The sequence below is a fragment of the Coregonus lavaretus genome (assembly GCF_964263955.1).
Source record: "Coregonus lavaretus genome assembly, chromosome: 12".
In the NCBI taxonomy this organism is placed as follows: Eukaryota; Metazoa; Chordata; class Actinopteri; order Salmoniformes; family Salmonidae; genus Coregonus; species Coregonus lavaretus.
The window spans coordinates 11,518,580-11,537,640 of NC_139999.1; the positions used below are offsets into that span (position 1 = coordinate 11,518,580).

The 19,061-nt window shown below is 41.4% G+C and overlaps 1 protein-coding gene and 1 pseudogene across 2 annotated transcripts; one reads left to right on the forward strand and one right to left on the reverse strand.

Annotated features, from left to right (window-relative positions):
* Positions 1 to 623: 623 nt before the first annotated feature.
* LOC311138327 (thyrotropin subunit beta-like) lies at positions 624 to 3,387 on the reverse strand (annotated as a pseudogene). The gene is made up of 2 exons: positions 3,226 to 3,387; positions 624 to 948 (listed from the first exon to the last, which is right to left on the reverse strand). The product of its transcript is annotated as a thyrotropin subunit beta-like (transcript).
* A 5,212-nt stretch (positions 3,388 to 8,599) lies between these two features.
* LOC311138230 (sodium-coupled monocarboxylate transporter 1-like) lies at positions 8,600 to 18,447 on the forward strand (the record flags this gene model as incomplete). The annotated part of the gene is made up of 15 exons (XM_084172904.1): positions 8,600 to 8,956; positions 10,025 to 10,090; positions 10,337 to 10,388; positions 11,502 to 11,569; positions 12,012 to 12,166; positions 12,289 to 12,429; positions 12,538 to 12,667; positions 13,301 to 13,389; positions 13,681 to 13,793; positions 13,991 to 14,058; positions 14,155 to 14,241; positions 14,476 to 14,669; positions 14,841 to 14,950; positions 15,439 to 15,524; positions 18,322 to 18,447. The coding sequence occupies 15 exons, from the start codon at positions 8,600 to 8,602 to the stop codon at positions 18,445 to 18,447; spliced, it is 1,842 nt and encodes a 613-aa protein (XP_084029030.1).
* Between the last annotated feature and the right edge of the window lie 614 nt (positions 18,448 to 19,061).

Here is a 19,061-nt window from a genome sequence, read left to right on the forward strand (position 1 = left end):
ACAACTATTTGCAGACTTCAGCTTTAATCTAATCACATTCATGGTATTGGTTCACCGTAATCAAAATAGCTCAGTTAGTCAATGGACAGGACAGACAGAGAAGGACAAACCCAGGAGGCAGACAAAAATACCAGGGTCAGCCTCCATTGCGGTAAACAAAAAAGCACATCCAGATACCAAACACAACAGCAACGATACATGTCACAATACATGGGATCCACAACCCTGTAGCTACAGATATGTATCCTTACTGTATCCACCACAAACACATAAACACAACGTTAAGCACAATGATGTTATGTTATGATAATGAGTAGGAGGCTATTCACCATAAACTTTATTTGAACTGATAATTCTCATTGCCTCCGCTGTTGGTAATATGGTCATTACAGCCAATCTACAGCTGCAGGATCTTAATTTGATCACTTTTGTTGCTGAGAATTTTTCCTGCACGGTGTATTTGAAGTTTAAAATGGCTTCTAAAGTTTGTAATTTCCACTTTAACATGTCAGACTTGATTTCCCCAAACAAAAAATGTATCAACCCCTATATTAACTATAATCCACATAATAATTAGCATTTCCTGTTGCTGCAGGATTATTTTCCTGCTGTAGCAAACTGGCTCAAATTAAGATCCTACATCTGTATCCACGGAAGGGAGATAATTTAGTTGGGGTGGATGTAGTTGTGCAGGCCAGGGTATGGGTAGATGTGTCTGAGTGGCTTGGTACACCTGGAGCTGTCTCCACTGCTGACCCTGTGGGCACACTCATCACTGTCTGTGTTGCAGGTGCCACAGTGGCAGCTGAGGGCTACGGGGTAGGTGAAGAGAGGGTTGGCATGGAGTGGGCAACCAGGCAGTATGACTGTACGGTACCCCACCTGGTCATAGGTACAGCCTCTCTGGATCAGGAAACGTGGTCCGGCCAGCTCCTTCATATTACTGTCCTGGTTATCACACACAGACACACATGCTAAACATACAGACATTACATGCATGCAATGTAGGTCAAATATGCCTCACGGTCAGCCTGCCAATTGGAATTTTACATAGTTCAAGTTTCAATACATACACTACCGGTCAAGTTTTAGAACACCTACTCATTCAAGGGTTTTTCTTTATTTTTACTATTTTCTACATTGTAGAATAGTAGGGAAGACATCAAAACTATGAAATAACACATATGGATTCATGTAGTAACCAAAAAAGTGTTAAACAAATCAAAATATATTTTATATTTGAAATTCTTCAAATAGCCACCCTTTACCTTGATGACAGCTTTGCACACTTGGCATTCTCTCAACCAGCTTCACCTGGAATGCTTTTCCAACAGTCTTGAAGGAGTTCCCACATATGCTGAGCACTTGTTGGCTGCTTTTGGTTCACTCTGCGGTTCGACTCATCCTAAACCATCTCAATTTGGTTGAGGTCGGGGGATTGTGGAGGCCAGGTCATCTGATGCAGCACTCCATCACTCTCCTTCTTGGTAAAATAGCTCTTACACGGCATGGAGGTGTGTTGGGTCATTGTCCTGTTGAAAAACAATTGATAGTCCCACTAAGCCCAAACCAGATGGGATGGCGTATCGCTGCAGAATGCTGTGGTAGCCATGCTGGTAAAGTGTGCCTTGAATTCTAAATAAATCACAGACAGTGTCACCAGCAAAGCACCCCTGCACCATAACACCTCCTCCTCCATGCTTTACGGTGGGAAAGACACATGCGGAGATCATCCGTTCACCCACACTGCATCTCACAAAGACACGGCGGTTGGAACAAAAAATCTCCAATTTGGACTCCATACCAAAGGACACATTTCCACCGGTCTAATGTCTATTGCTCATGTTTCGTGGCCCAAGCAAGTCTCTTCTTCTTATTGGTGTCCTTTAGTAGTGGTTTCTTTGCTGCAATTCGACCATGAAGGCCTGATTCACGCAGTCTCCTCTGAACAGTTGATGTTGAGATGTGTCTGTTACTTGAACTCTGTGAAGCATTTATTTGGGCTGCAATTTCTGAGGCTGGTAACTCTAATGAACATATCCTCTGCAGCAGAGGTAACTCTGGGTCTTCCATTCCTGTGGTGGTCCTCATAGCGCTTCATGGTTTTTGCGACTGCACTTGATGGAACTTTCAAAGTTCTTGAAATGTTTCGTATTGACTGACCTTCATGTCTTAACGTAATGATGGACTGTCATTTCTCTTTGCTTATTTGAGCTGTTCTTGCCATAATATGGACTTGGTCTTTTACCAAATTGGGCTATCTTCTGTATACAAACCCTACCTTGTCACAACACAACTGATTGGCTGAAATGCATTAAGAAGGAAATAAATTCCACAAATTAACTTTTAAGAAAGCACACCTGTTAATTTAAATGAATTCCAGGTGACTACCTCATGAAGCTGGTTGAGAGAATGCCAAGAGTGTGCAAAGCTGTCATCAAGGCAAAGGGTGGCTATTTGAAGAATTTGTTTAAAACTTTTTTGGTTACTACATGAGTCCATATGTGTTATTTCATAGTTTGGATGTCTTCACTATTATTTTACAATGTAGGAAATAGTAAAAATAAAGAAAAACCCTTGAATGAGTAGGTGTTCTAAAGGTTTTGACCGGTAGTGTATATTTTATAATCTCTTCTCCAACGCAAAACATATAATTCATACATGGTATGTTGTAAAATTGACCTTGTGTGACGCGTACTGAGTATACGAAGAGGCAGGACTCAGATGCAGGAATTAACAAGGTCAAGGTTTACTCAACAATGAGCAAGAGAAATAACAAAGAATAGAGTAAATGACACAAAGCTTAACAATCACACACAACATCATCCAGAACAGTCCAGGGCTAAATAGGGGTGGTGATGAGATGATGAGATGATGAGGTGCAGGTGCGCTGGAGGTGATTAAGGTGCGTTGGGTTTCCATTCCAGTGTTGCCAAGGTGGTGCGCTCAGAACGGTGGCTCAGTAGACCGGCGAATCAGAGCACCGGAGGGGAGCAACGGGAGGAGACGTGACACCTTGTATGTAACTACTAGTGTCCTGCTATTATGGCCAGGTCTGTCTTGTAAAAGAGTATGCTAAATCTCAATGAGACTACGCTGATAAAATAAAGGTAAAACAAAACATGTTTTTGTGGGAGGATAAACGTTTATAACTCAGTGAATTTTACAGATCCACTTTTTTGGGGGAAAACTTAGAATGTCAAGTTCAGCTTGTAGCCTGCTTATCCTTGAGTAGCAGAAACCCATGCAAATGGTAGTATTGATGGCCATGCAGAAGTCACATTCATGTCTCTCCTCATACAGAGTGTAGTCCGTGGGCACACACATGGGGACAGCTTGGCTGAACAGCAGGCAAAGGAGACCACAAATGGCCACAGGCGATTCCATTTGACAAGCAGCGACAACTTTCCGTCACACAATCAAGAACCTGCGTGGAATTAAAGTAAATGGCAAGAAGAAAATATGAACAAATCTATAGTTTTATAGTTGGAAATATGAACAAATATATATATAGTTAGTAAATCTATCAAATCAATAGAGGTTTGTACATTTGATAAGCCATTTAAATGAAATACAACTTGTTCCTGCAGCAAGGCTGCACCAATAGCAGGACAAAAGTAGCAGATCAGCTCTGCTCACTCACCTGGTAGAGCTGGGCACCTGCAGGCCTGATGATGCTGTCTGATGATGCTGCCTGATGATGCTGGCTGATGATGCTGTCTGATGCTGCCTGATGGTCTTTATACAGGCATTCTAATCCACCGTGATCCTACTGGACCATTATCTCTATCTCTGACAGAGTGGAATCAGGAGTCTCCAGGTCCATTATCAGGATGACATGCATAAGGACATTTGCATTTAAATTTTTGTCATTTAGCAGACGTTCTTATCCAGAGCGACTTACAGTTAGTACATTCATCTTAAGATAGCTAGGTGGGACAACCACAAACCACAGTCATACTAAGTACATTTTTCCTCAATAAAGTGGCTATCAGCAAGTCAGAGCTAGAAAGCGGGAAAAAAAGTCAAGTTAGTTCATGAAAGGCTAAATAGTTTTTTTATATAATAGGCATCCTCCGTAACTACAAACTTCCATTACCAGTACACTGATGTGTGGGGTTAACCTGTAATAACCTCATAATGACCCCGTTTTTTGGCAGTCACATCCTGTACTGCAGTATGTGGCAATCTCACTGGGTGGCACAATAGAAAAGGATGTGGTGAAGTCCGATTGGCCCGGTCCAGAAACAACCCCAAACCCAACTCCTAGATAAGAGTGTCTGCTAAATGACTCAAATGTAAATGTTCTTCTGATCTAGGAATGTGATCTGTTAAGTATAGGGTCTACAATATGGTGGAAATTCCACCAAACCTGTCAGAGGGCAAAGTGGAGATGCAACCATAAGCTTGTCCAATTATTTCTGATCTACATGTTCCTATACGTCATGTGGGGCCGGCATTATGACCTTAGGGGGCCTGGCCCGCCCTACCATACCTTGCGTGTAAAAACGTGCCCCCCTATGGAAATCAAATGCCCGTCCAACTGATTCGTTCTGGTGCCAAGGGGCTAGGTGTTATTTCTAGATATAGGCCTACTTTTGTTGTTTTGTTACACTTTCAGTTGGTTAGAAAAATATGTGACGGTGTGTTTTAAAATAACAAAATAACAATCTACAAGCTATCATGTGTTCTCAAATAGGGTCAAAGTTCATTCAATGCCATAAATATGTGTAGCCTGATATATTATCACTATGCTTTCAAACATTTAAAAGCACAACAAAGTTCAAATGGGAATACAATGTCAGATATTTTGTTTATTTATACAACAACTTAATGTGTTATCACTGTGCTTCATCTAATACCACAACCAAATTTCCTGGATTGCAGTTGAGATTACCTTAAAGTACATGGTGCAAGTGATCAATGCCATTTAAGATTCTGTGCAGATTATTATAGCAATAAAGATTTCCACAGACCTGCGATCCTGAACATGCACGCATTCAATGATTACATAAAAATACATTTATTGTTACAGTAGCCTCAAAATGTCGCCATGGATGTGTTACTCATTTTAAGGTTGAATAAAAAATATTGTTACCTTAATTTGTAAAATAGCCTAAGAATTAGGCTATTTACTGTCTTACAAAATTAAGATTGAATTGAACCAAACACCAACATTTTAAAGGAGCTGTATCTACTGCTTGTACAGTTAGATCTTAGCCACTGACTTAATCCTATTCTTTTATTTCTTTAACTTTTATTTTTGGTTGAGATGGAGACGTGAATCCAACATATAATTTATTAACTTGTCGACAAGTTGCAAAAGTGATATTGAATTGTGTTTGGTTGTCAACGCAACCAAACATCAACATTTGAAGATGTTTCTTCTGCTTGGATAGCTCCATCTGTGACACTGAGTCTGGCTTTAATTCCAGTTTGTCTACAAATTAATAATTGATATGTTGGATTCGTGTCTCCATTGCAACCAAAAATTGAAGTTAAAGAATAGGACTTAATAAAATCTAATCAAACTTTAAATGCACTTATCCTATTTAACCTTGATTTTTAGTTGAGATGGCGACGTGAATCCAACAGATTTATTATTAACTTGTAGATTCCATTTGAAATGAACCAAAGCTTGAAACCCTAGGCCTATATGTATTGTCTATTTTGACGGGAGTGGATCCTAAAAATCTGTCCATGCTACAATTCAGCAATAAGCAGACCAAGTGGGGATTTTTTGTATGGAGGTCTACAGAGAGCAATACTAATGATATATTTTTGTAGGCACTAACTTTGCCATGGCTCGTTGGTCAAAACCTATTGGGAAATTAATTGAGTTTTTGGAGGGTTTTTGGATAAACGCTGAAAAGGTCTGTGGTAAACACAGGCTTAGGTGATCTTATACGTTTTGTTCTATAACATAATCTTCACCAGCTAACGCCACTTTTTGTGAATTTTGAAGCATTTTCGTAATTAAAACAAGCACATAAAGGCTTCATAATTCATGAAGTTCATGTTAACTTACGCTTGGTCCCTTCTAGCCATGACCCTCTCGCTTCGCCTCTTCCTCTCTTCCTGAGCTATGCTCCTCTTACCATGCATGTGCTTTATGCTTCCCGCCAATTCGGGCACATTCATTGTTTCATTATGTGAATAATTTTGCTTTTGTTTGTTACATTTGTGTAAATTCCTGGCTAAATATATCACAGTTGTGAATTTTCCATTCATCATGTAATTTCCCATTAGCCTAATGTAGAATGTTTGCTTATGGTAATTCGGTTCATTAGGCTACATTTTAGTTAGCTACCGTTCTCATTCTTAGTTGTTTGCAGGGCCCACAAACATGATACACTTGAGCAAGATGTTTAGGTTTATTTATTTCCATTTGAGAGTTTTCTGTCAATTCCTTCAATGTTTTTCATTTGGAGTGCTCCATGTGTACTGTACATGTGTCTGCTTCTTCAGCTATTCAGTGAGCGTGTTTGCGCCTGAGCGCTCATAGAAATACATTTGGGAGTCAGTAGGCCTACTGAGTTGAGATAAAATAATAGTGTTCAGTTTGTGAAGTTCTATGAACTGTGATGATATGTTATGAAGTCTGGTGTAGACTCAAATTTAGCAGGTTTTCGTCATGAATCTTGTTCTGGAGGCAGCTCAGCAGAGTATTCACTAGCTGGTACAGCCACAAAGTCATACAATCTGATTTTTTCACCCAACCTTTAACCTAAATCCAATGACAGGGTCACATTTTTGGTTGATTTCACGTTGAATTCACGTTAGCTGACAACTCAACCAAATGTAAATCAAAACCTAAAAGGTTATCCGTCTGTCCCCAGAGGAGAACCCTTTGGAGAACCCTTTTTGGTTCCAGAGGGTTCTACATGAAAGCCAAAATGGTTCTTCCTGGAACCAAAAAGTGTTATCCTATGGGGACAGCCGAAGAACCCTTTTGGAACTTTTTTTCTTTCTAATAGTGTAGATGTTGACTTGACGTGTGCCCTGTTCTATCAGGCTTATTTTCATCTGAAATCTTTATTATTATACCCAGTCCTCTTGTCTGTCCCAATGTCCAAATGCCATGTTGGCTTTCTCCTTGTTTTTTTGGAAACAATCTTAAATAAACTTAACCCAACTGTAAAATCTATGTGCTTGATTGGCATGTAGTAAGCCCTCAATGCTGCCGTCCACAACATGTAATAATCTACTGCATTGATGGGAACAGATAGCCAATATCCAGCCGTCAACAGTTTTACACCAATCCTGGATTGTCCCTTATCTCCAAGTGTTTTCATTTTAAGTTAATGATTGTGGAGAGGATTATCCCTGTCTCTCAGATTCGTGTAAGGTTGTAACTGAGAGGACTTTGTTTTTGATGGTGGCTTATCTACCATTTCACACTAAAACAAATGTTACTGAAATGAATGCAATCTGTGGATAGGAGCATTACAGTTTGAGTCCTTGAGTGATTCAGTATCCATATTTTCCTAAAAACTGGACATTGTCTTCTCTTTCAACAAGTGCTTATATCTATCTATATGTACTAGAGTTGTTTTTCCAACATACTGACTCAAGCAATGGGATGGAATGGCTTATCTATGGCTGATCTATGACTGCATGTTTTGTTCTATCTCAAAGCTGACTTTCTGGAAAGTCTAATCAGTCAAATGTTGAACAATCTGGTCTTGGAGTCCATATGTACTGGAGGATTTATTGTTGCAGAACCCTTCTCATTCTTCGACAGTCACAACCGTGTCAGGCTGACCATGCATGGTGTTCTACCATTAAAACTATAACAATCGTTCTATTGGACGGTAGATCAGCCGGCGGGTCAAACACACTTCATGAAGTCAGATATAAGGATCATTCCGTTTTACAATCTTGGAAGGCAGTGCAGTGAATTCTGTATATTTTGTCCTTGGGTGATGATTAACTAAAGCTGTGTTTATGGTTAGCCGACACCAAGAGTGTGTTCTTCCATGCTTCTGTTAGGACAAGGGGACCACACAAGGAAGTCTTGCTCAACAGGAGGATGCATTGCTAGTAGTTCTCAACTTTATTCAACCTCAACAAGTAAGAAAGACTTAACAAATAGGAATATTGGACATTTGTTCTTGGGATTCTAGGACGTTTGTATAAGGACGTTTCTTTCCATTGTGGATGTCTATTGTAAATGTCAAAGAACTGCAATAATCCCAACATTTTCTCCATATTAATACATTCCTGAGGTGCTTATCTAGTTGACTGAGAATTGATTTGCTATTTTGTTTTCTTGGAAGACTGAAAAAAGGTTGGCCTCAATTTTAACTAAATTGATTTATTTTGACATTCTTGATCAAATCAAATATTCATTTTCTACTTAGTGAAAGTTAAATATCAATACTACACCTGTTCTGTAATTCACATAACATTCATCTGATTGAATTGTAAATGGGAAAAATAGTGTGCATTGGAAAGAAAGGAAATTAAACATTAGCAACATTGCCTAACATTCAACCAGTAAGATCTAACTGGCGACCAGTGGGTGAAAGCGGTTAGATAGTAAAGATAAAATAAGTGTTGGTCTCTGCCTGAGGGATCTCTTCTGGACTCATTAACCATGACGACGGGTACAGGGGGCCCAGTGGCCTCGTTCTCTGTGTGGGACTATGTGGTGTTTGTGGGCACAGTCCTGGGGGCGGCCGGAATCGGCCTGTTCCAAGCCATCCGGGGCCGCAAGAACACCAGCAGCGATGAGTTCCTGCTGGGGGGCCGTCAGATGACAGCGGTGCCCGTCGCCATGTCCCTCACTGCCAGCTTCATGTCTGGCATCACTGTGATCGGCACGCCAGCAGAGGCCTATCGGTTTGGGGCGGCCTTCTGGACCTTTGGCATCTCCTATGCCATCATGTCCATCATCACCGCCGAGATCTTCGTCCCTCTCTTCTACCGCCTGGGCATCACCAGCACCTACGAGGTACTGTAAGGAGATATACCAGGCTGGGTCAGACCCAACTGTGTCAAATACATATACAGTATGTCAAACACTTTAAAACATTTGAGGTGCAAATTGCTTGGCGATTCCTTTGGGTCCATTGTATCGTGGATGGAGATAAAGGGGAACTTGGGTAAGAGGTGCATGAATTAAGATGAATCAGCAGGGAGTGGTGAAGATGAGAGGGTGTGCTCTAAAATGTCCAGCAGTTGTAATTTAATAATTAATCACTGAACCGTGAAAACAATCTAATCCAGGAGGGGTGTCAAGCTGTTACATCTGTTACATTCAGCATCTATGAGGAAACATGTGACTAGTTTCCATTAAAGTAAATAAAAGTATTTCATTTGTTTTGAGCACAAAGCAACCATATAGCAGGTTGGCATTTATTGGGATGAGTCATGTACAGAAGGCAGCTCTCAGGGTAGTCACAAAGTCATAAAATCTGATTTTAAACCTAACAATAATCTTAACCCTAACCTTAACCACACTGCTAACCTTATGCCTAATGCTAACCTTAACCCTAACCTTAACCACACTGCTAACCTTATGCCTAATGCTAACCTTAACCCTAACCTTAACCATACTGCTAACCTTATGCCAATTGCTAACCTTAACCCTAACCCTAACCTTAACCACATTGCTAACCTTATGCCTAATGCTAACCTTAACCCTAACCTTAACCACACTGCTAACCTTATGCCTAATGCTAACCTTAACCACACTGCTAACCTTATGCCTAATGCTAACCTTAAATTAAGACCAAAAAAGGTCATTTTTGTTTTCATAATTTCTTACAATATAGAGCCAATTTTGACTGCAGCTGGCAAATCTAGTGGAAATCACTCATTTCTGCCTCCAGGACAAGATTAATCCCAATAAACATCAACCTGCAACCATTTATGACTTGAACAAAACAGCTGTAGACCTGCAGATAGACAGACTACTGAAAGTCTATGGGTCTTTCTTCATCATCACTTCTTGACCAGGAAGTGTAAAAAGAGAATGAAATCAGGCCAGGTTTGACTGAAATGTTTATTTTCTCTGTAGTATCTGGAGATGCGTTTCAACAAGTTGATTCGGATGATCGGGACCACCATGTACATCATACAAACGGTAAATATTCAGTAAACATCATGAAAATGGGACAACAGGGTACATCTTAATGAAGCTAATGTTTTCCTAAGGATATGGTGGAAACAAAAATCTCAATAATACATTAACTACAAAAAATGGCAACATCTGCCCTTGTCCTTTTTTCCACTGCCTGATTTCAGGAAGCCATCTGGGCATCTAAGGTAAACATTCCACTTTATGAATGTGCATCAAGCATATGTCAACTAATGGCTGAGTTTGTTTCAGGCCCTGTACACTGGTATGGTCATCTACGCCCCAGCTCTTGCGCTCAATCAAAGTAAGTCATATGCAAAGTATCTCTGTAATGTCCCTTAAATGAATCAAAACAATATTATTATCTGAGTGTTGACTGAAGGTCAATCTCTGGACCAGACTGATGATACATCTTTAGCTAATTAAATTGGTCTGTGATCTGCCAATAAAGGTATTGTCTAATTGCTAATCAATTGATGCTAACAGCAGCACGAAAGAGGATATGCAGATGTTGTTAGGCTAAGTGATAATATCACAGAGAATTCATATGTATCTATGCTGAACAAAAATATAAATGCAACATGCAATAATTTAAAAGATTTTACTGAGTTACAGTTCATATAAGGAAAACAGTCAATTGAAATAACTTAATTAGGCCTTAATCTATGGATTTGACATGACTGGGAATACAGATATGCATCTGTTGGTCACAGATACCTTAAAAAAAATGGGCCTCCCATCAATAAAATGCAATTGTGTTCGTTGTCCGTAGCTTATGACTGCCCATACCATAACCCCACCGCCACCATGGGGCACTCTGTTCACAATGTTGACATTAGCAAACCGCTCGGCCACACGACACCATACACGTGGCCTGTGGTTGTGAGGCCGGTTGGACGTAAAGCCAAATTCTCTTAAATGATGTTGAAGGTGGCTTATGGTAGAAAAATTAACATTCAATTATCTGGCAACAGCTCTGGTGGACATTCCTGCAGTCACCATGCCAATTGCACGCTCCCTCAAAACTTGAGACATCTGTGGTATTGTGTTGGGTGACAAAACTGCACATTTTAGAGTGGCCTTTTATTGTCCCCAGCACAAGGTGCACCTGTTTAATGATCATGCTGTTTAATCAGCTTCTTGATATGTCACACCTGTCAGTTGGATGGATTTTCTTGGCAAAGAAGAAATGCTCACTAACAGGGATGTAAACACATTTGTGCACAACATTTGTGAGAAATAAGCTTTTTTGTGCGTATGGAAAATGTCTGGGATATTTCATTTCAGCTCATGAAACATAGGACCAACACTTTACATGTTGCGTTTATATTTTTGTTCAGTGTAGTTTCAGCTCATGGAAACACTTCTATTATTTGGAAAAGTTGTGTAAACGGGTCTGTGCCTCTGTGTGTTTCAGTCACAGGGCTGAACCTCTGGGGAGTGCTGGTGGCCACTGGGGTCGTGTGTATCATTTACTGCACCCTGGTCAGTGGCTCATCTGATCTCACACACTCACAATCAGCAATCAACTTCACGCTATAACAATATACATTTGAATATTGCGTTTTTATTTTTATTAGGATCCAAATTAACTGACGCCATAATGTCAGCTAGTCTTCCTGGCGTCCAACACAGAACTTAAAAGACATTACAAACAATTACATTTACATTAAGACATTACCAACATTTAACAAGTATACATTACAGACCAAAGCCAGGAGTTTTTCCTGACCCCATGACATGACCGTGTAGGGAAAACTCTCAGCCCCAGTTATGGGCAATTACTACTGTAGGGTCCAGGCTTTTTCCTGGTCAGGTCACTGGGTCAGGAAACACACTTAAACCTACACATGAACATACCTCTGGTGCACATGAGGTTGCAGCATACCTTCCTTCCTCTGACTCCATGTTGTATTGTGGTTCTCAGGGAGGTCTGAAGGCGGTCATATGGACAGACGTGTTCCAGATGGTGATCATGTTAGCAGGCTTCGTGGCCGTCATCGCCAGAGGGGCTGTCATCCAGGGAGGTCTGGGGAAGATCTGGGATGACTGCTACCAAGGAGGCAGGCTCAACATGTTTGAGTAAGTAAAATGTCCACACGTCATGCAGGGATTAAATAACTACACTGATCAAATGAATTACCACCGCAGTATGACTCCTCATAGTTAGCTGAGGATTTTCTCTTTAATACCTTCTAATGCAGTTTTGATCCAGACCCTTTGAAGCGTCACACGTTCTGGACGATCGTGGTTGGTGGCAGTGTGATGTGGGCATCCATCTACTCCATCAACCAGTCCCAGGTGCAGCGTTACATCTCCTGCAAAACCCTAACCCAAGCCAAACTGTGAGTGGCACTCTTACCTTCCACAATCACAACATACAGGAAAAGCTGTGCGTGAAGAATAGCAATATGAGTGTTTGTTCCATGTTGGCTTTTCTTTAAAACCCACAGGTCACTGTATGTGAATATGATTGGTCTCTGGGTGACTGTGAGCTTAGCAGTGTTCTCCGGCCTCACCATGTACTCCATTTACAAGAACTGTGATCCACTCACTAATGGTGATGTAGGGGCACTTGATCAGGTCAGTGAGACAGCTATGACTCTTACACAGGCATGGACAGTGCTGTACTATGGCAGTGTAATCAAATGTTAGTGGGTGGGGTCTTATAGTTGTCTTATTTCACACATGTACAAGTGTGTATTGTGTGAGGGATTAATAGTGTGTGTGTGTGTATGTGTGTGTGTGTGTGTGTGTTTGTGTGTGTGTGTGTGTGTGTGTGTGTGTGTGTGTATGTGTGTGTGTGTGTGTGTGTGTGTGTGTGTGTGTGTGTATGTGTGTGTGTGTGTGTGTGTGTTTGTGTGTGTGTGTTTGTGTGTGTGTGTTTGTGTGTGTGTGTGTGTGTGTGTGTGTGTGTGTGTGTGTGTGTGTGTATGTGTGTGTGTGTGTGTGTGTGTGTTTGTGTGTGTGTGTTTGTGTGTGTGTGTTTGTGTGTGTGTGTGTGTGTGTGTGTATGTGTGTGTGTGTGTGTGTGTGTGTGTGTGTGTGTGTGTGTTTGTGTGTGTGTGTTTGTGTGTGTGTGTGTGTGTGTGTGTGTGTGTGTGTGTGTGTGTGTGTGTGTGTGTGTATGTGTGTGTGTGTGTGTGTGTGTGTGTGTGTGTGTGTGTGTGTGTGTGTGTGTGTGTGTGTGTGTGTGTGCGTGTGTTTGTAAACAAGCTGCTTCCATACCTGGTGATGGACATCCTGGCAGCCTATCCTGGAGTCCCTGGGTTGTTTGTTGCGGCAGCATACAGTGGTACCCTGAGGTGAGTATACTCCAGGGGAACCCAAATAGAGAAGGTCCGCTGACACAAATCTTGCAGGTCCGGACAGTCATAGTCATTTATCGGCGTAGTAACAAACCCCTACCTCGCAACCACTCCCCTGCTCTGGGTCCGGAACCGGATTACGGACCGTCTATTGCGTATGGCTGGTATACACTAACAAACACACGCAATCTTCCACTACTTTTACGACTGACCTGTCAATTAATGTGTTTAACCATGACTTCCTTCTCTGTCTCTTCTCCTCATCTATTGTCATTGCGTCTGTTTCAGTACTGTGTCGTCCAGCATCAATGCGCTGGTGGCTGTCACTGTGGAGGACTTCATCAGGCCAGTGTACAAAAACCTGACAGATAAACAGGTGACCTGGATGAACATGGGCCTCAGTGAGTTTCACACAAAACACTGTATGTAAGACTAGCAAAATTATATGTGGGTTCGTTCAAATGGCAATGTCACACAAATAATGGTCAGTTTGACATTTTTTGAGGTATGTACATTATATGTAATTACTTTAAATGAAAATATATTTGTAATCATGATATGTATATGGAATATTAAATTACCTTTGCACCTATTCCAGGTGTTTTCTTTGGATTTCTGTGCATTGGGATGGCTGCAGTAGCTTCACTGATGGGGAGCATTCTGCAGGTAGGAAAACTATAATCAGAAGTGGCTCCGTAGCGCCACCTGCTGTCTGGTATTGGTCACTTCTACTTTATGTATCTAACAGTTGTCTCTTTTCAGGCAGCCCTGTCCATATTTGGAATGATCAGTGGCCCTCTTCTTGGGCTTTACCTCTTAGGCATGTTCTGGCGTACAGCAAACTCAACAGTAGGTATCCCCAATCTTATTCATATCACTGTCATCATTCATACTCAAAGAATGATTTACTCATTTATTCAAATTTATATTAATAACCAGAAACACTATAAATGTCCTGACATACAAAGATTTTGGCAGTTGAATACAAAACAACGCTAAAGGTTAGATAATATAATGGCATAGAAATGTAATGTATCTTTATGAGTAAGACTGAGACTGAGACTGCTTCCTTGTGCGTTGCAGGGGGGACTCACAGGGCTGATTGTGGGCCTTGTGATTACCCTGTGGGTGGGGATTGGGGCGCAAATATACCCACCCTTAGCTGATAAAACCAACCCCCTGCCAATCAGTGTGGCAGGCTGCAACCGCACACAGGACCTGAACTACACCACCCTGGCCCCATGGACCAGCGCAGTAACACTGACCCCTCTGCCTGAGTGAGTTACTCACGGTCACTTTATAATCACTGTCTCCAAAGTCACCCTATTTCACATATAGTGCACAACTTTTGACCAGAGTCCTATGGTGCTTATAGCACAAGGCTAATGTGTTAGCACAAGGCTAATGTGTTAGTGGGGGCTCAGGTATGACGCTTCCTCTTGTTACAGTGACCGGCCAGCTCTGGCAGACTCGTGGTACTCCCTCTCCTACTTGTACTTCTGCCTTCTGGGCACTCTGTTGACTGTGATCGTGGGCTTGGTGGTAAGCGCTATCACAGGTGAGTTTACCTCCTTTAGCTCCAACCCTAACAGCATAGTGTATGATAAGAGTTATTTTGACCGCGTGACCTGACCAGGACAAACTTTACATTTGACATTTAGGTCATTCAGCAGACTCTCTTATCCAGAGCCACTAGGGTTAAGTGCCTTGCTCAAGGGCAAAGACAGATTTTTCACCTAGTCAGCTCGGGGATTTGAACCAGCGACCTTTTGGTTACTGGCCCAACGCTCTTAACCGCTAGGCTACCTGCTAAACTCTAGTGCTAGTTGTTCCTGGTCAGGTCTGTTAAAGGAAAGATTCCTGGCCCTAGGCATAATGACATCGGCTGGTTCATTTTTTAAAAACATTTTAGTCATTTAGCAGACGCTCTTATCCAGAGCGACTTACAATTAGTGAGTGCATAGATTTTTCATACTGGCCCCCCATGGGAATAATATTGTATGCAGTTAGTTAAACGCGACGTCTCCCTGTGTTGTGTCTGTCCAGGTGGCTGCAAGCAGGAGAAGCTAAGCTCAGATCTCTTTGTAAGGAGAAGTGATATATTCTGTGCTGGCTGTGGCAAGGACTCAGAGGTAAAGCTTCTCCCCCCCACACCACCGCACTTCTCTCTCTCATACTGTAGGCCTACATCTGTATTAAATGTTCTGTGTGTTACAGTTTCGCGATTGCTAAGACACATTTCTTGAAACCTTCACCCATTTTCTCAAAACTTTAAACACAAAACCAAATCTTCAAACTACATTCACAAAACCCCTGACTCTTCTGGCAAAATCAAACAATCGCCTCAAAACCATTTAATCTGTGCTCAAAATCAAACAATGCTTTCAGATCATACACACAGCCAGTCAATATATAAACACTACATCAAAAAAAGGGAGAACACAGCGTCCAGGGCATGTAGTTACAGATTTTATTTATTTATTGTATATAGGAAACGTATTTTGCAATTAAAACAAAAAAGTATAATAATCACAACTTAGTACAGTGAATATATTGTATACTGTAAGTACTGCAAGTAATACAGTATTGAATGTCTGTATATTCAGCACTTGCATAAAAATACAGTAGTCCAACTGCAAAAGCCCAAAGAACAAAGAAAACTCTAAATGAAAAGCACATTACAGTACACTCAAAAATGTTGTGCAACTGCGAAATCAAAGTCAATGAGAGATTCATTCTGCCTCAGCATCACGTCTTTGTGCTGGTTCCGGCCAGAGGACTTCGTCCACGTCACAGGCAACGTTGTCCCTTGCCAGACAACGGGGGAAAAACCCTCTGGTGTGCCGGATCCAGCCTTGACAACACTCCACACCTATGTCACCACAGGCCAATTACATTGCCTGTAAGAGATTTTCCCTGGTATATGGGTTTCGGTCATAGACCTTCCACCGCCACACAGAGAAAAACTATTCCATTGGGTTGTGGAAAGGGCTGTATGGTGGAAGGCAAACATTTATGAATCGCTGGTTGATGTTGAACCACTCGTGTATCCGGACACCACGGTGAAAGCTGACATTGTCCCAAACCACGACATAGACAGGATGCACTGCCTGCTGATGATCCTGCTGCTCACGCTCAAACAAAACATCCCGAAGACCACCCAGAAATGTAGGAAGATGTTCAGTGTTATATGGCCCCAGGGTTGCATGACGGTGGAGAACCCCACGATTACTTATGGCTGCACAAAGGGGGACTTTGCCACCACGCTGGCCACCACGCTGGCCAGGGACTTCCACAATGGCACATTGGCCAATTATGTTCCTGCCTCTCCTTCTCCTCGTCGCCAGATTGAACCCTGCTTCATCTACAAAAATGTATTCATGGAGACTTTCCATGGAATCCAATTCAAACACTCTCTCTATATAAAAATAGATAAATAAGTAGTTTAGTAAGTGATACAGAAAGACAGACTTCTGCAATAGTGCATTTGTATGCACTCCTGATTTACATACACTACAATATAGTGCAGTTTACAGTAACAGTAGGCTAGTAGCATAGCACTGTAAGCATCAGTGCTGAAAGTGTCTGAGTGTACACTTACTTGCACATACTGAAATCGTAGATCTTTGACCCTTTCTGAGTTGCGCTCAAAGTGTACTCTGTACACTTGCTTCATGCGTACCCTGTTGCGCTGGAGGACACGGTCAATGGTAGAAAGGCTGACACTGTTGATTCCTTCAAAGTTTACATTGTGTTCAACAACTCTTTGCTGTATTTCACGCAGTCGGATGGCATTGTTTTGAAGGACCATATCAACAATGAGAGCCTCTTGCTGTTGGGAGAACATAGCAGGCCTTCCACCCTCATGTGGTAGTCTTGCAATTCTACAAAACGTGAAAATGCACTTACAAACTTATGCATACAGTAAAAATAGTTATGGACATTACTTCTATACGTAAAATATTGTATGGTAAGAAAATTATTCTTTTTTTCCCCCAGTCCCCTTTCTATTGACAAAGTGATGTACTGAATCAAATGTATACAGTAAACTTTCAATGACCCAAATAAAAATAAACAATGACCTGTTCTCTTCTCTGAATGTCCTGATTATGGTGGCCACAGAGAATCTGCTCAAATTGGGTTGTACTCTTTGTCCTGCTTCCCTCATTGTCATTCCATGAACAACAACATGGTCTATCACAGTTGCTCGAATTTCTTCTGAAATTACTGTTCTTGGTCTTGCTCTTCCTCGTACTCTTCCACCACCTCTTACACGTACTCTTCCTCCTCTGCCTCTCAGATTGTTTCCATCCATTGTTGGTATCAACATTCAATGCACCTGTGCCACCTGTGCACTCTGAACTGGCTTATATTCTGTACAATTGGTTTGATCACATCATTAGAAACAAGTGTGAACAATTTGGAGTCGATGTGTGTAAACGATGACAACTGTGTTGTAGTTGATTTTAACTTTTGCCGCCTGTGTTTACCATTTTGTAACACAAGTGCATCACAGTGCGAAATGTGTTTTAGTGAGTGAGAATGTGTTTAGAGTTTTGCAAAAAGAGTGATTGATTTGACAAATGGGTTTAGGCCACTGAGCATTTGGTTCAGAGAATGGGGTTTAGTGTTTTAGCAATTCAGAAAAACTAACTGGATCCCGGTGTGGTCTTTCGTATCTACTGTATCTTAGTCCATGCCGCTCTGTCATTGCTTGTCGATATATGTATATATTCTTAAATTCCATTCCTTACTAGATGTGTGTGTATTGGGTATATGTTGTGAAATTGTTAGGTATTACTTGTTAGATATTACTGCACTGTCGGAGCTAGAAGCACAAGCATTTCACTACACCCGCAATAACATCTGCTAAACACGTGTAGGTGACAAAGAACATTTGATTTGATTTGATTTGTGTGTCTTCTGCAGGCATCAGAACCTGAGGTAAATGAAAAGGCTGGGTCAGAGCTGAAGAAGGGATCAAACAATGCTGGATTCCAAGACTCTCAGTTTAACATTATGGAGAAGGATGTGGAGAAGGTCACTAAAATGTGATGCTGCCGCCAAGCTAAATACACTCTGTCAGCTGGAGTGCTCCAAGAGAACGATTTTTCCTCTCACATTTAGATTCTAGTTTTATTGTAATTAAATTAATTGCTAAGAGAAGGAACCTCAAGTGTGTAATAATGCAGTTTGATCCAGTTGATCAACTAGCTAGCCCATGTTAGCTAGGTAGACCTGTATGTTAGGCTAACCAGCTATCTAAATCTTATAGTTATCATGGCCAGATTACTTGCCCAGGTGCCTCGATCCCCAGTGGGCCTCCACTGATTTTGTAGAGTCACTAAAGTATCATATGAACACACATAGGACATGGCAAAATGTGTATAATTGCAGGAAATTAGCTTTAAAACTGCAAAATGTTCTCTAAACCAACAAGAGGGGTGTGAACAGTTTAGGGCCCCATGGGTTGTGAGGTGGGGGTTGGTTACTATCCTGATAAATGACAACATCCATCCTGACCTTTGCCACCTAGGAAATGTGTGACCTTCTCAAATAGTAGTTGAGTATCCCTGACCTAGGCCATGGAAGGGTACTGCAATGTAAAGCAATATTTTAATGTATACAGCACTTGTTGTAAGGTAGGACTTTTCAACAATGTGTTAAGA